Below are 17760 nucleotides of genomic sequence, written 5' to 3' on the forward strand. Positions count from 1 at the left end.
GGCGGACTGTGCAAATAAAGAGTTACCAAAGTTACACTATAATTCAACTTAATTCAGTTTAGATTTTCTTTTGTTGTTGTTTTATTTGGAGGTAGGGTTTAAACACATATTATATTTTATTATGTGATTATATTATGTAAAATTGTACATGTTATTTTGTATATTTTGATAGCAAGTGGACTTTTAGTTGTTTTGGTTCTTACGGTAACGAGGAGGCGTCTGACATATGGCCACAGTCCTAAAGAACTATCACGTTATTATTTCTGTAAGTTTTAATCAGTCTGATTCATTTTCTAGACAAAGTTGTCACTGACGAAGCGGTTTTCTGAGCATCAACAGGAAACATCCTCCTGTGCTTCCTCCATCACTGCTCGTCATCCTGTCGAAGTTTTCTAAAGAAAGTCAGAGAAGTCGACACATCTGAACATCAGACATCGATGTTGTTTTCTCTCCTGATGATTAGCACAGAGAAAGAGGAAGATGTTGCTCTGGTTTCTAAAAAGGTAAGACAATGCAGCCACCACGCTTCGCAGGGTGGTGCGGCTGTTGTGCTACAGATGACCCTCAGCAGGTAGGCTCGGTCAGCCCCGCCCCTTTCTAACCCTCAGTCATCCACAAGTCCTCGAAAAAACCTTCTCCCCCGCTGGTTGGCTCAATCTCACGCGTTCTCATTCTGCCTGTCTCCATCTCGCCTCTTTTCCTTGCTTGTCAAACGATTTATTTTTTCCCCTTTGTAGTCTTTGCAGTTTCTCACAAAAACCCTGTAAACATTTTCCTCTTATTTCCAAGGACAGTCAAATCAAACCAGCGTTCTCTCCATAAGCGTTACTAAAAGCTGTAGTTTGGTGGTAAGTAATGCTATATTTTTACACTTGGACACACTGTACACATTCTTGATGCGGAGAGAGAGAGGGAGAGATACGGAGGCGGAGTGAGAGGGTCAAATATCTCAACCTGAGATCTTCATTATCTGCTGAAAAGGTGCAGTGAGACTGCACCAGGTTGAAAATGCATTTTCCCTGAAGCTATGCTACAAGCCAGGAAACACAAACAAAAGGTAAAAAAAAAAAAAAAAACCTGCTTGCATCTTGATCCAGGACTGAGCAAAAACAATAGGGATTGTTTTTTTTTTTTTTTGGGGGGGGGGTTTAATGTATTTTGCAGAAGCTTTTGTTGCTCACCTTAATGTGGCTGTACTCCGCTTTGCCAGACTCACTGCTGACAGGCTTGTTCTCGGGCCTGGGTTTGAGGACTTGGCGCAGTGGACTGGAGATTGGCAGGCCTGTCACACTGATCCCATCTGAAAAGACATTGTGGCATCACACAGTCAGCAAAAACAAAACAAAACAACAAAGTACAGAGACATGGCTATCATTAAACAGCGGCTGGCAGAGCATCACAGCAAACGGTCTTGCACTGCGATGTATCAACAGTCTGTGATGCATTACAGCGTTGTACAAGAGATATTTTGTGATTAATTGTTTTAATTACATTTTTAATGTACTCACTTTGCTTCATCTAGCTCGTGTTTAGTTGGTGATTTCCAACATTTCCCAGAAGAACCATGTTCCTCACAATTACTTAATGATCTCCATGAAACAGGTAAACAGGCCCAGGCGTGTTGCGCAGCTAATAAGCTAATTCTTTAATGTGAGATCACGCCCCTTAACTCAAAACACAACATTTCTTTTAATAGACTCTGAACTGGAGCTTTTTTTAACATATTTCCAGCTTCTCTTTTTGTATAACTGCTGAATGTCACTGAAAAACGACATCGTCAATTTATAATATTTATAATAAATAAAAAAACTGCAAAATATTGTGAATTGCAAGAGTACAGTGCTAATAGTTTTTATTCTCATACTGTTCAAATGTGTTAAATTGTTTTCTTTTTTCCATAATCTACATACAAGTGACCATTTGCTAGACTCCGCCCATGAATAACGATTGTCCAGCAGTCGCTTAGCAACCATGACTGGGCACGGACGGCCTGCCAAGCTTTATATTTCTCTAAAACTGTGTGAAGGGTTTGGGGAGCGTTGGATGCTAAAGGTTCAAACTGGAGCCACAAACCAGCAGGAAACAAGGGCTGCAATCAGTTATTCGATTAATTTACAGGGAATGTTGAATTCCGATAACATTAGCTTATGCTAGCTAGTTAGCCAGCTAGCTAAAGCTAACAACAACAGCAATGATTTCAGCTGAAAATCAAAAATCACTGGCAAGAAATGAGCTTATGTGTAAAACCAAGGACCAGTTGTTTTTTTAAAAAAAAATACATTTGAGTGATAAAATCATTCATTATTGTCACTTAAAACTGCACATGTGCTGTGTGAGAACGCAACAGTAATTAAGGAGGATGTGGAGAGCAGTCAGCCAAAGCCAAAGCTGATGCACTGTAGCTCTGTAGTGTAATGTACCTGTTATAATGTTCACAGAGGTGCTGATTCACCTTCATGGTCACTTTGGAGGCTGCTGCTGTTGAATTATATTATATTATATTATATTATATTATACTGAGGGTGTGTGTTATACTCTGTCTACCCTCACTGATATAAACACAAATGCAGTATATGCATCAAAATAAATACAATATACTATTTATATCAGTGTACTTTATCTCAACGTACTGTGGTCACTTTGTCTTGTATCCTAAAGGAGTTTTTTAAATCGAAAACAACTGGACTAGGTTATTTGTCTGGGAAGACGTTTCACCTCTCATCCAAGAGGCTTCATCAGTTCGTGTACGCATCTGACCAGGCTAGGACTGGTCCAGTCCTAGCCTGGTCAGATGCGATTTAAATTTTAAAAACTCCTTTAGGATACTATGACCTGGACAAATGAGAATATACACAGGCTTTGTCTTGTATATCACACTTGTTTCACACTTACAGTACAGTAGTTGCTTTAGAGGGAACTTCGTTTTTTAAAATATTTTAAAATGATAAGAAAAAAAATCCGAGATCAAACGGCTCGTGGCTCAACTACAAGCATGTGAAGAATAAATGAATGATTTTATATTCATGACCTTGAGAGAAGCAGCGTGGACACTGGAGCAGCTGCACTATCAGCAGCTGTGTTCGGCTCCACCACAGGGGCTGCTGCTTTTTCGACCCACTCAGACAATACCCAAAAAATGACGCCCAGAGCCCACGCTCTGACGTCAAAGGAATCATATCGCTCTCTGACGTCAGTGGGATGCGAAGCCCTGCAATTTCCCCTAAGAGGAGGGGGAAATTACCGGCCTTTGCGGCAGCTCAAGCATTCGGGTTCATGACACAGACATTCACAGACAAATCAAACCCAGCCACGATTGGTGAAAAATAGAACCCAGTATTTCTGTGAAAAGAAAAAAGACTGATGTGTGAGGAACGACCGTGTCGCTGCGCTGCTGGAATTAATGCTGTGAAGCTGTGGATTATGCTAAATTTACCACGACAACAGGTAACAACAAAGAGGAGGGTTGAGTTTGTATTTACAGTGGGAACGGCAGGAGCAGCGAACTGGAGAGGATCAGAGAGTGAACAGGGAGATTTCTGACTGAATTAATAAATGATTAAAAATAAAAGTGCGTCTCTAAAAGAAAAAAAAGGGGGAAAAATCAAGAAAGGCATAACCGTTCTGATCCGTCTGCTAGTCTCTGGTTCTGGTCTCAACAGACTCCTCCTCTGAGTCTCTCTGATGTTTCCTCCTCTGACCATCGTGTTGCTGCTCTGCTCTTTCACCTGTCCACCTGGAGCCAGCAGGTGGTGGTGGGGGGCGGGGCATCAGGTCTGATCCACTAGTATAAAACATGACTGGAAAAGGAACTTTAACCTCTTGCCACTGCCTCATTTTCTACACCCTACTGTTAAACAGATTAGATATGTACAGACACGGAGTCAGAGCAACAAGAAAAGGAAAGACTCCCAACAACACACAGCTAACTCTTATCCACTTAATGGCCTGCACCCCCACCCCCCATTACGGTACGCGGCGCGTCTCAGGCGGTACACATGACTTGCCGTGTCCTGTGGCACAGAGACCGTGTGAGTAATGGGTGGCGTGATTAACAATGGCACTGCTCACAATCATCCCCTCCTTTACCCCCTCCCTCCAATCAGTATCTGTCTAGTTGCTCTGTCAAACTGCCTCGGGGAGGATCAGCTGAATTCAGCGTTTTTCTCAGCGGAGACTGGGAGTGTCACTTCTCAAATAAATTAGAAGTAAGATTATTGGCGCAGACCTGAAGGTTCATCGGATGCTGTCGATCTCTGCGTTCTCAATCGCTCTCACACTTACAAGCCTTTTTTTTCCTGGAAGATACTGTAGATACATCTGATAAATATGGAAGTTATGACCTGTTACAGTGTTTTAATATATCCTGTTAATGGGAGAGACTCGAACACCAAACTCACTCTGACCGGAGCTTCACTTGACAACTAAAGATGAACAACCGACGGATTCTGCAGCTTCACGTTGTTACTGGACATCAAACGCACCATTAATCCAAATCACAACAACGACAATGGGGGAAAAAAAGGAGAAGAAGAAGAACAACAACAACAACAACAAGAGGAAGAAAATATCACAACACAATCTTACAGCATCTCATTTAAAACCACACTGTTATCCTGAGCTGACACGCAACACTGCAACTGTAAGAACATCATTATGCTCCTCTGTCTGACGGGGGGGGGGGTAACGTGATGAGCAGAAATCTGTTAGGTAATATACATATATCTGAACAAATGATTACTATCATTACTGAAAGCCATTCCAAGTCGGTGTGGACGCTCCATTTAAGTCGGAGGGTATTCATCTACAAACAGCCGCTTTGGTTTTAACTGCGGTAACAAATGCACGGCACGTGGGGATCATCATGCCGTTTAACTTGAGTCGATTTAACAACAGCTATTCATTTTTTTTCTAGTACTGGCATTTCTATTTTTTTTTTTTTACAGCTACCAATGTATTCTTCCTCTTGACTTGGAGGATAACCAGGCCTCAGCATCTTCCACACTTTAATACACTTTAGTTTCCATTTAGTAACACGTGTGCGACTCTTTTATCCAGATCTCAAATCTTTATTTTCACGGACTACATCTAAATAATGATAGGTCCTTCTAGAGGGTTTTGGTAATTCACCCGGAGGTGTTTGATAACTGCCAGAAACCACAGAAGAAGAGCAATGCAGTTCAATACTTCAGTACTTATTTAAAATTAAACACATGGTCGACTCACACGGATGTTGGGATCTCACTCAAGCCACTTCCTCACCCACAGAGAGGATTCAGTGGTTGAACTGATCAAGGATCAGTTAAATGCCACAGCCTCCTGTTGACATATCCCAGTGTAATGTCAGCTGACATTTTTACAGAAGACGGACACAGAGAGAAGCTATTTTCAGACAGTCTCTCCTGCAAGGCGTTTCGTAATATCATTCATATGAAATATGGTGAACATATAGTATTTTTTTATCTAGTACCACAGGAAGTAGTAAGGCCACCGCCACCAAGTGCACCGCTCATCTTGGCGGAAAGTGCCCAGCGCTGGCATTGTGACTGCTCTGCTAAGGCTAAGCTACAACAGGCCAGTGCTGACCAGCAGGTAAAGCATGATGAATGGGCAGTTACTGAGACCTATCGCTCTGCTGTTACCAAGTAACTTAATATCAGGTAGAAATCCTTCCGACTTCTCCGCAGGTTTGTGACCTCGCTGCAGCCATGAAAGAACTAAGCACCGTTATTAGCAAGCTGCAAAAACGATGCATGCGGACGGGGCCTTCAACCATTCAATTCTGAGATCTGCCCGTCCCAAATTTCATCCAGCAATAACCTGGACCATGTTTACACCAACACTGCTGAGGCTGAAAATAAGAACATTCTTTGACCACCTATCCTTGCTCTTACTACCCAATCACTCCCCCGTCATAAGATGAGTGAAACCTGTAAGCTCCAGTAGCAGAACCTTCTCACAGGACGTGGGGTGTGTTTGTCACTCAAGCCCTGGATGAACAAGGAGGTCCGTCTCCGAGTGACGGCACGGGGTGCCGGCGGCCAAGAGGAGCATCTCAACAATTCTGATCCTCAGTGAATTCTGGAAAGATATCCGCGATGATCTGTGAGTTCGCCGGACTCACTTTGGTCACAACCGAGAAAAAAAAAAAAAAAGCACTGAGGTTTTTGAGACCCAGCTGTTCTGACATAACGAGACTCTGGATGTTTAGAGCAGCAGATGTAAAAGCTTCCAGGAAAAGGGCCAAACGTTGAACAGCAGCTTTGTTGTAACACTTGACAACAGAGAGAAGCAAAATGGAAATCGAACATGAACATGTCATAGGTTATTACTTTAAAAAAAGGACTCTTAGGGGGGAGGTCTGCTGGTGCAAGTTGAACGTTAGGTAACTGAAGACTACACAAGTAGGAGAGCGGTGCATCGTCCCACTGATGTCGACTGAGGACAAACAATAAGACGCTACTAATACTAATGTCAGCAGAGCTTCTGAATACCTCCTCCTCTCTGTTCCCCTTTAATTCATGTTGTTAGTTGGTATAATGTGTTTCTTGTGCCTCTTCACTCCGTTTCAGACGCAGGCATTTACTGCGGTACAAGGTGCAGTCTTCAAAGAACAACCACATCATTAATGTGGGCGGCAGCGCTGCAATTAGGTACGACACTCACACCATTTAACACGATAAAGCTTGCTGTAAGTCAAGGCCCATTAGTCCTGAGTGATGACATCACTCTCATCTGATCCTGAGTTATGGCGCCGTGGTCTCGAGCCGGACTCAAAGCGACGGATAAACTCGTCTGGGGATAAATCAATGAGGCTCGGCTTGTTGTGAACGTTCCCTCCGCACTGTTTTCTGCGGCCTTGTGCGATTCGCCGCCTCCTGCCTCGGCCGAGACGCAGAGGACGTCGAGTGCGGCTCTGCCAGGCGACATCACAGTTAAGGATGATGGATTGACTTTCATCACAATGTGCATATAAAATACAGATGGATCAATAAATACAGCATATATTAATGTAGTTTAAATGCCAATGATGATAAAGCATATCACTCTCAGCATCGTGACAGGTGTGAATCTGGTACGAGCCTGACAAACGGTGGAAGCCAAACCTTAGTCATATCAACGGCCACAGTTATATTTAATAGTTAGTATTAATAGAGAAGTGCTGATGTTAACACAATGTACCAGCAGCATACATGTCAGACAGATTCTGACACACACTGCACAAGCTGCAGAGTTATCATCTATCCTCAGGCCGTGGAGCCGGAAAATAAGGGGAAGGTGTGAAGGAGTGACAGAGAGACAGAAGAAAAGTGCATATGCAGACTTTTTTTTTCTCCACCATAGTAAAGTGAAGAAAATTCATTCGCATTCATCCATATGTTTACAATCATTGTACTGACCTTCCCTTCGCTGCCGAGGACGACGTCGAATGTGCCTGAAACAACAGGGGGGCCAAAACCAGAAAGGCTCCAAGTGTAGTGTTTCAATATCTTGGTAAAAATTCAATTTGTTTCTGTAATCGTTATAAACAACAGGGGCTTATCTGAGGTTACTACTTATTGCAGTTGTCATGTTAAAATTAGTTTTAAAAAAACGAAATAGTTTCACATTTCTGGGAATACACACATTAGCTTTCTCGTCAAGAGTTAGATGAAGCTTCAGTCAAGTAGCAATTAGATTATCTTAGAATAAATTAGATTAGATTAGATTAGAAGCAGGGGAAACGTTTAGAGGAACAGCAAGTGATCTCATTGACATATCTTGTTTAAATCTGTACACAAAAAGAAATGTTAAGAAATGTTGTTTTATGGGGTGACGAGACAGTCCGACCCGACCCGGGCTAGCTGTTTAGCATGCTAGCAGAAAAGAAGTGATAGAGCTGGAGGCAGCTCCTGATGAGTAAAGGAATGAAGTTTGATGCTGAATTCTTCTAAAACGTCTTGTAAACAGCTGTTGATGCTAACGCTGGCTATTTAGCAATACAAAAACGTATAAATAGCTCATTTAAGAGCGATGCTTTTTGCATATTACGCTTTGCTTTGCTTTGCATAAAGACGACTATATTGTTGTTTTGAAAATGCCACAACAGAGCAGCAGGGTACATCACCCCACCAATTCCTAGGCATTAAAACATGACCTGAGACGATCAATACTCTGATTTCACCACAGTAGAAACTAGAAACTAGAAAAACAGAACCATTTTTATAAAGACTAAATGAAAATCTTGTAACAGTTTCAGTTAATTCGATTTTTTCGGGACTATTGTAAATTCTTGATGAATTGCTGCTAATTACTTCTTCTTATTAATGACTTTTTGCAGATGTTCTAATCTAATTCTCAGCAAGTAGAAATCTGAACTGTTCCAGAGCACCACAGGCTGATGACCAACTGGTCTATGCATCACAAAATGACAGCTGCTCAGTTACCTAGAAAAAAAAAAAAAGTCTCTATATGTCTCTAATTATACAATGTGGGAGAATTAAAATTTATATGTGAACCATATGTGGTGGCTAATGAACCAGTTGTGCCTAAAACAATCAGGATTACATAGTTTAATTAGCAAAGATGGCGGAAATTGGTAATCTTCTTGCACAGTGGCACAGACTCAAAACAAAGCAAAACCACTGGCTTTATGCAAATAGGTTCATCAGTATATTAACACAACATTATTAATGCGATTACGTAAATGTATTAGAGCGCAAGATAGCATCAAATGTGTTGTTTAGCAAAAACTGCATCCCATAATGTCGCCATAATAACTGCATTCAGAGCTGCAGTTTAGAAGGAGCCACATTTTATCTCCTTCATTCAGGGCCCCCAATTATTGCTCAGCTAATTAAAACACTGAAACAGTATCGCTTAAATGACCTCATGAGAAGAGTGGCGCTGGGGCTGAGACAAACACGCGGCGTCGTATGTGTTTACTTTCCCTGTCATCAAGCGAAGCCTCTGCGGTGCATACGCGGGTCCGTATTGATCGCTCGCTAATATTCACCCGCCCATAGAGTCTGTGGTGAAGAGGTTCCACCGTCTGACGGAGGAGATGGAGAGGTCAGGAGCGAGACAGGAAAGAAAAGAGGCTGAGCACGAATTATGAGAAAAGACTGGAGAAGGCACGCAATGAATGAGCTTCGAAGGTCAGGGAGAAGGTGAGACTACCTCTTTCTTTTTTTAAAACCAGGAATAAGAATTACAAGAGAGGAAATCCGACAGTTGAAGCGAGGAAGCCAGAAGCTAGGAGACAAACGGAGGTGTAGAGACCTTGAGACCTCTCTCCTATTACTGTTGAATCTTAAATAAGGCAGACAGAATCCCCGTAACAGAAAGAGCTCCGTGTGCAGGGGCACACCGACACTCATTTCTGCGTCCAACGCGGACATAACGCCACCGTGGCAGTTTAAAGATGCTACGATTCTGATATGATTCACTGTAGCGAAAAATATCCATCACAATCGAGTCGAAGATGATGCTTTAAAACCTCAAAGATGTTCAACAATGGAGGAGAAGAACTTTATGGAAAGAAAAAATGCATACGGCATCAATCAATCTGTAACATTGTGACTGAAACCCACATTTGGCCCAAACCATCACCAGCTTCCCTCTGTATCAACCGATGCAAACACAACATCCTGCTGATGCTGCGTTTCCTCTAGACTGGTGAATACATTTGATTAAAATATTTACTTCTACATTTGCATTTTAACCGGTTATGGTTTAAAGGAGGGTCAAACCTTTTAGTGGATCATGCTAATTAATTATGCTAACACTGGGTAATGATATAATAACCTGAACCTGTATTATTACGGTATTGTATGTGTTACACATGTGAAGTAAACAGGGAAAAGTTCATAGTATGTTGAGTTCAACAAGCCCAGCAGGTTTATGTCGACAGATGCTGCGGGCTTCGGGTTTTCACCGAGGTTAAAATGTGAATTTCTGTGTCGACTCACCGTCATTGAGGTCCTGCAGGAGGTTCTCCTGACCAGAGAAGTCCAGCTTGACTTTGATGTTTACAGTCAGTGTCACAGCCTGGCCGGACTTTAGAGGCAGGTGAGACAGAGGCTCATCCAGCTCCCAGCTCAGAAACTCCCCGAACACTTTCTCTGCACAGACACAAAAGAGAGACAAAGAATAGAATTACATAAAATACATAACAAGGCATTTCTGAGCATGATAAAAAAAAAAAAAAACCTTCAGGGATAAAAGATGGCAAGATGTGCCAAAAGAACTGTTTTAATATTTGTGGATGGAAATATTTTTGGACAGGGAAAAGAGCCCAAAGGCAAATACCACATGTAAGCATTTAGCAGAAAGATTCACTTTGAGTTGCTGGTTTTGTAGTTTGTGCAAAAAGAGGTGGAAAGCAAAAGAGACGCACCTGATTAAACCTGCTGCAGATTTGCACATTACAAAGAAAACCAGTGCTACTGCGATGTTTCTTAGGGATTTTTGCTTTCTGCTGCAACAAAGCATCTGATTGGCCCCCTTTTCTACCTGAGACGAATGACTCAGCTGCATCCACTTGTGCCAGGAGCGTCAGACGACTGATACATCACCTGAATAAAGCATGTGTTCTGTCTGTGCAGGTGAGCCACTCCTGCTCACAGGGATTTGCAGGAACAGCTAGGAAGACTGATTTTTATGGACGCACACAGCAGAAGGGGTTGATGCAAGTTCGCAGTAAGAACAACAGTTTACACGTCCCCCGCTCGATTCATAACCGAAGCCTTTAAAGTCCTCTAAGAGGATGTGAATGCAGGCAGCATTAAATAAAGATTTTTTGTGAATAACGCTCCACTTTAAATATTCATAAACTGCGAGTTTTTGCAGTGAATTAAAAGAGAGAAAAACAGAGAAGAGGGGGCAGAGAGTGGGGGTAATAGTGGGAATGATTTAAAAGAGAAAAAATGTCTCATTCTCTTGAATATGCAACAGCAGCAACAGGTAGACGGCGAGGACTGTGGATGACGTCACGTCACCGTCATTCTCCGCTAAACTATGAGTCACAAGAAGTGGCAGCCGCAGTGACTGTCAGGAAGTCTCTCATGCCTTATTTCAAGTATTAACCAGAGGCATTCCTGCGTTTGACAATACAATATGTGAGAGCGTGTCCGTGCTACGTCAGAGTGGATATGAAACACTGTCCAGAAGCACTGAGGCTAGGTTTTTAAGATCTGAATCCTCTGAGTCACCCACTTTTCTTTCTCCCTTCGCAATGCACCTGCAGGAAATGGAAGTATAACAGGCACCAATCAGAACAAATCAGAGGAACTGAATGAAGTTCTGTTGAAAAAGTCGAAAAATAGCCATGAAAGTAGCCATGAATTAGCATAAAGCTCTGTTTATTACACCTAGCTAAAACTATTGCAGTCTAATACAACAGCGCTGTTCTACCTTCTTGAAGATTGAAATGTTCCGTTTGTTGCTTGTTGATCTGTACTGCGTTGCACTAACTAACTACGTGTTTCTAATGTTTTGTATTTCAGCAAGGTTAAACTAAATCACAGAAGCACATTCTCTCTATATTCTGTTGACACCTGTGGAAAAAGCCAGTAAGTGGACTACGAGTTTAGAGGTTTCTGTCACACCGTGACTGATACTTTCCCACTTTTCCGAAGCAATATCCACAATCATTGCACTTCACTACACGGGGTTCTGCACAGCCTGTAATGGCAAAGTGGCACAGTCTGAAAGAAGAAGCTCTTCTACTCATGTAGGACAAAATTACTGCACTTTTATGATTCAACTTTTAGAGAAGATCAGAGGCACTACACACAGCAATGGAGATGCATTCGATGAAAGATAAGGACAAATTTTTAAACCCAACTCGGTCACAAGAAGAAATACACTCAGGATCTGTCTGACACAGCTCAGGAAACTGCACTGATTGATTAATTTCATGTGTTGCAATGTCGGGAAGGAAGACAGCCACGCTGGCAAACTCTTCTTGCTTTAAGTTAAATGCTATTGAGAGAGTGAAGTCCACCAAATTCCTGGAGTTTCACAAAGATGAATTCTTAAACTTTAAGAAGTTGAGGTATTTTCTACAATTTAAAGCACCTCAAACCTTGTATCAGTCCTTATTTTAGCCTCATATAAATTACTGTAATATTATACGGTGTAATATTTTTCCTAGTTATCTTGAGAAAGTCGTACGCGTAAAATCATGGACCCGCTGACCCTCTTTTCCAATGTTGAAGCTTACTGAATGTAATATCTTTCACAATGCTTGTATTATGTAAAATGTTGTATTTAAGCTAAACGACAGACACTGTGATCTTATTCCAATTCACCTTCCCTCACATACATACAAGACCAGAGAAAAGCTTCTTAAAGAGTATGAGACGTAAACTTAAAAGAGAATTTTAGTGGCAGTCGCGACTAAAATATGTTTAAACTTGTTTAAAGGACTGAGCTCTTCAGAACTGGTTATTGAATTAACATTTGGACTGATGGCATAGATGTTTTCAGACAGTTTAGTTAATATTTTTTAGGGTTTTTGGGTATTTTTTGTGGCGGAAATTTACAATTAATTTACAAGCTTCAGAAGCGTATTGGGGATTCCCATTTTCACCCATTTGCTGTTATTATATTTGTATTGATTTAAGTGTATTTTATGCTGATTTGTGTAAAATAAATGAAATGAAAAATGCAATGCTTATGAAATACCACTTAGCATGTTGGTCTAGCATGGTAGCATGCTAATATTTGCTTATTGTCACAAGAAGAAACATCTGGGATCTCTAAGATATTTCACTGGATAGGTGAGTTTGACAGTGACGTTGCCCTGCAGGTGGCGCTAGATTAAAAAAAAACAAAACAAAGGATCCCAAAGTCAGTATGATTCATCCTCTGGGGTTCATGAAAACCTGCAAACAATCTCATGACAATCTACCCAACATTTCTCAAGATATTTCAGCCTGAAATAAATGTCGGACTGACTGACGCCGCCATCCCTGGAGCCACTCTGCTACCACAGTCAAAAAAAAAAAAAAAAGAGTTGGGAGAAGTTCAGACAAGTGGCTGCATCAGTCACAAACCAGCTGGAATATGTGAAGAAAAGCCTGACACACACGCAGAGGAAGGACAAGCAACGCTGCCGTTTAAACACAAGGCTGGAAGTTTGATAAATCACCAGCTAGACACAGCTTGTTTTACACCACAGTCTGAAGACAGTTTAAAGTTGGGAGATGATGTATTCATGCATTGCAGTGCTTACATAATAATAGAAGTTAATAATATCACTGGGGTTTGCCCTGCTCTACATATGCATTGTAACAAAAACAAGCCAGAAAGATGATAGCGATAATAAGGGGGATTGTTAGTTCACATTTTTGAGATACAAGGAAAGACTAAAAAAAAAAAAAAAGCAAGACTGGTGTTCAAACTCAGGTCAACAGCATGTGAGTATGTCTCTGTGTCTGTGTAAGTTAGCAAACAAAATAATGAGAGATTTCTGCTGTTAAAAACACAAATGCCTTTCTGCCAGACGTCCCCAGTGCTGCAGATAAACAGCCACCACAAGGAAACTGGTGTTGTTGAATGAGAAAGACGGACTGCACACAAGCAGCTGACAGCCAGCTCCGCTCATGGCAACAAAATCACTGAAGCAACATTAATCCCTCTCTTTTCCTTTCCTTTTTTTTTTTTTTTTTTTTATGGTTTGCACAGTCAAAGGTGTTTTGTCCTCAAGAGACATTTGATATGAAGCTGCATAAAAGTGTTTTAGAGGACAACTGAGCCGAGCTGATGTTTATATCCACAAAAGAGCAGTGATGAACAAAAGGTCTGACGGCCGCTCATTCAAAGGCAACTTAGTTTATGTTTACTCTTCCTTAGATGCGATATAATAGATTATTGCGTTAAGGGGTTTATTTTTTGTTATCTATAAAAGTTTCCTGTGAATAAATGTTTACTTTTTGAGAAACTGAGCTCCTATCTCATATGTCAAGATGGCTGTGCTGTGGCAGAAAGAGTAATGTTTTGTTTGTTTTGCCACAGATGTCCTCCTATTGTGACTCTTCATCTTTTATTCATTCGGTTCCCACAGCGAATGCAGAGAGGGCTTCAGAGAGGCCGTCTCAACCGGGGGCCCGTCTAAAGCCAAGACCAGGTCACGACTAAGGAGGCACAGGCAGGTGATGACGGAGTAATATGACGACCAAGAGACGGGTAAGTCCCGTCATCGTACAGTTTCTGTCCCTGCGGCGTTAATGATTTCCTTCTTACCGATCAGTACGGTGGCGAGAAGAAGAAAGCGAATCCTCTGGAATGACCTGTATTTATGTAAAAATGTATCTTAAAATATGGTCCGATCTTCAAATCATCAAAGTTACAATAATGAACAAACAGAACCTGCTTTAACTAACAACACGGAAATTACTGCATTGTTTTTGTCCACATTGAAAACATCAGTCAAACATTAACATCGCATGCGAACCCCTCAGCTAACAGCTAAACGAAAGCTAACTGGAGCCAGGAGTTATCAAACCCAGAGTCCATTCAACGATGTGAACCATGCGTCGCAAAAGAGACAATCTCAGACGACCTACAATCAAGAACTGCTGATTTGAATAAAGCTGGAAAGGGTTACAGCGTCGTCTCAAGGAGTTTAAATATTCATCAGTCCACATCTGGACAAACTGTCAATGGACGGAGGTGATTTTAGTTGTGGCCCCTGCTAAGATGACACTAAGATCAGACATTTTATGACCAATTCATGAAGAAAACCAACTAATTCCAGGGTTCACAATCTTTCTCTAGCCACTGTATGTATGACTGAGGCAGCCAGAGGAAGGTACTATGTCTTTAGGGGAAGAAGTGAATGTATTATTCACAACGGCTGGAAGGAAACGAGACAGCGCTGAAACCTGAACCTGAAACTTGCCGCTGACTGACTCAACAGGGGTCAGGTGTGAACATCATGCGTACAGAAATTATGCATGCGCTAGTCCTCACACATAAATTGGTATTTATAAAAGACAGGGTGTGCAGTGAGAATCTGCACACCTGATGCATACTCAATAAAGCTCAGTAAGTAGAAAATACTGTGTTAATAACAACAGAGCCGCTGAGGACCTCAAAGGCCACTTTCAGTGTGTCAAGGGAACTCGTGCGTACCTGACGAGGCTGCGATTTGTCAACATCTGCTTTGCCAAGGTTTTGCTAACAAGGAAGTGGAATCACTTTTCTAAAATAAGAATAACTTTCTCAGATCTGCAGGAGCGGGTCACCTCGTGGTGCCTAGAGTTATAAACCATTTCATTCATTCATTTGTAAATTTGCTCTCCAGTGGTTGAAGCATTAAGGTTGCAATGGAACTGGTAAATAAAAGTTATTCTTGATGACTCCTAATATATCGAGAAAATGAAAATGAAAAGAAAAGAGGATAATTGAAGTTAACTCTCTTCAAGCTGCCCGGATTTAGAGTGGAGATGTATTCATTCATCAAATATAAAACGTTTAAGTGGATGATTCCTCATCATTAATAGAATGAGGTGGTGAAACACCAGTAAAAATCTGATTGACCAGATTAAAAATACATATTCATTAAAATGTGGCACTTTCTTCAAGCGCTGATCTTATTTAAAACCACTTCAGTTGAAACCGCAGCGGTTTCAGAAAATTACAGCAACACAAGAGATGAAGTTTCACACGGAAAGGAACCGGATGATCAATTGCACTGCAATGCAATTAGCAGGTCACGTTGTATCACGCAGCCCACCAGGCTGTTCTCCCTCTGAGCAGATATGTGTGCTTAGGCTAAACTATCACTTTCTGACACCTGAGAGTGTTCACAAAGACTCCATCAATTAACAAGGGGACAGAGTTAGATCTTGTTATTCAACGATGAAAACTTAGGACACCCTTTTACACCAATTGCAAACCTTTTGCAAAGTCTAACAGAGGCAGGAGACACACAAGCTGCAGTGTGGCTGCAGTGCAGAAAGAAGTACTCTCCGATATGTGCTAATTATCAGCCTACAGAACAAACTGGGAACAATACTCTGCAAATACAGCTATCCAGGGGTCACTGTTGTTAGAATAAAACACGCTGAGGCTCTGCTATGAACACCGCTTCCATACTGTGTTGAACAAGGGGACGATACAAATACAATCAACATGTTGATTTAAGGATATTGGCTACAACAGATATGGTGGGAACATAGTATTAATAGAGCAGCTCTGTGTCACACCTGGATCCTGAAACTGACTGGATGCAATGACTCTGAAAGACAAGTTGATAAAAGGTTTATACTTTACCCTCCCTCCTCCTTCTCTTCCCAATGCAAAATCTTTCCATACACACACACACACACACACATACGCACGCACGCACGCACGCACGCACGCACGCACGCACGCACGCACGCACGCACACACACACACACACACACACCCTCAGGTTCTGGTGTCTTGCTGTCGAGGTGGTACATAGTGGACTGTTTACAGGCCTCCTGAGTAGCATTCAAAAGTTATTTCCAAAATAATGTTGACTTAAAATCCAACTGAAAACGTTAAGACATACATTTTTGCAGTCAAAGGATGTCAGTTAATCAAAAGGTTGCCGGTTCGATTCCCAAGCTCCTCCAGCCCATATGTCAAAGTGTCTTTGGGCAAAATACTGGACCTCAAAACTGCCCCCAACGTATCACTGGTGTGTGTGTCGGACAGAAAACCGCTGTATAAGGGCAGTCCATTTACCATTTAATAGAAGAAGCAGGGGTCTTTGGGGGAATATCAGAATACATACTCCTTTTACTCTGAGCTGCCGGAGGGGCGTGTCAGTGTCTGGGTTTGATTGACAGCAGCTGGCAGGGGAACAGAGACACAGTAAACAAACTTGTGCTGTAGCTTGCAAGCCATGGGCAGACAGTGTGTTGTTCACAGTGGTCTTGAAGTGTAAGGAGCACAGCGATGTTTAAATGGGCCAAAGTGACATTTTGCGTCGTGTGGGTTACACAGCAGATATGTACTGTATGCTGCAGCAGACAAGAGTTTCAATTAGACTGTGTAGTCTCACATCTATTCACATCGTCTCTTTTATTAAAATGATAAATGAAAATGGCACCTCACAACCACAGATCTAGAAACAATAGCCGCTAATAACCGAGGTAACGCTGCTCATACATGCGACATTAACAAAAAAGATGTAGAATGGAGATGAGATGGCTGGATACGATGTGGAAATGTGATATATTTCCAGTTATTCCCAGAGATTGAAAGAAGAAAAGTTTAACTAAGACAAATGAAACAACTGCAGAAACTGTGATTTGAAATAGCAATTTCAACGCTGAAATGAACGTGTTTCTAATGTCCATACTTTATAATAATCACTGCTGAATCCTAATGACGAAGCTAAATGGACCTAGAGTGGTTTATATGTGTGTTAAAGTTGTTTTTGTGATCCAAAAAAAGCCAAAACAATCCTGACTGCAAAGGTAGAGATAGCTAGAGGGCTGATAACAACATTATCGTATCGTTCCAGACCCGGCTGCTAAGTTTCTTCAAGGACAACAACAAAGACAAGTTAAAAAATAAAGAAACACTATTTTGATGTCCAATATGCTAAACTGTTAACAACAGTCATTTTCAGTTTGTGCATGTACTAATAAAGTTACAACGTAATGACAGGGCTTGTAATTATTCAATATTAATAAAAAAGACTTTAGAATAAAGATGATATAAACCATCATCACTCTTGTCTTTTTAATCCCAGTGATTAGTTATTAAAGATTCTAATCTAATGCATTTTTGGTCAAA

General features: G+C 41.4%; 1 protein-coding gene across 3 annotated transcripts in view; it reads right to left on the bottom strand.

Annotated features, from left to right (window-relative positions):
- Nucleotides 1–17760, bottom strand: part of trappc9 (trafficking protein particle complex subunit 9) — a 194686-nt gene that overhangs the window by 128984 nt on the left and 47942 nt on the right. For all 3 annotated transcript variants that reach the window (XM_056398528.1, XM_056398526.1, XM_056398527.1), the window contains 2 exons: nucleotides 9948–10100; nucleotides 1182–1300 (listed from right to left, as the gene is read on the bottom strand). In XM_056398528.1, the coding sequence (XP_056254503.1) occupies nucleotides 1182–1300; nucleotides 9948–10100 (272 nt within the window). The remainder of the gene's footprint in view (nucleotides 1–1181; nucleotides 1301–9947; nucleotides 10101–17760) is intronic.

Source organism: Seriola aureovittata, chromosome 16 (assembly GCF_021018895.1).
Source record: "Seriola aureovittata isolate HTS-2021-v1 ecotype China chromosome 16, ASM2101889v1, whole genome shotgun sequence".
NCBI lineage: Eukaryota > Metazoa > Chordata > Actinopteri > Carangiformes > Carangidae > Seriola > Seriola aureovittata.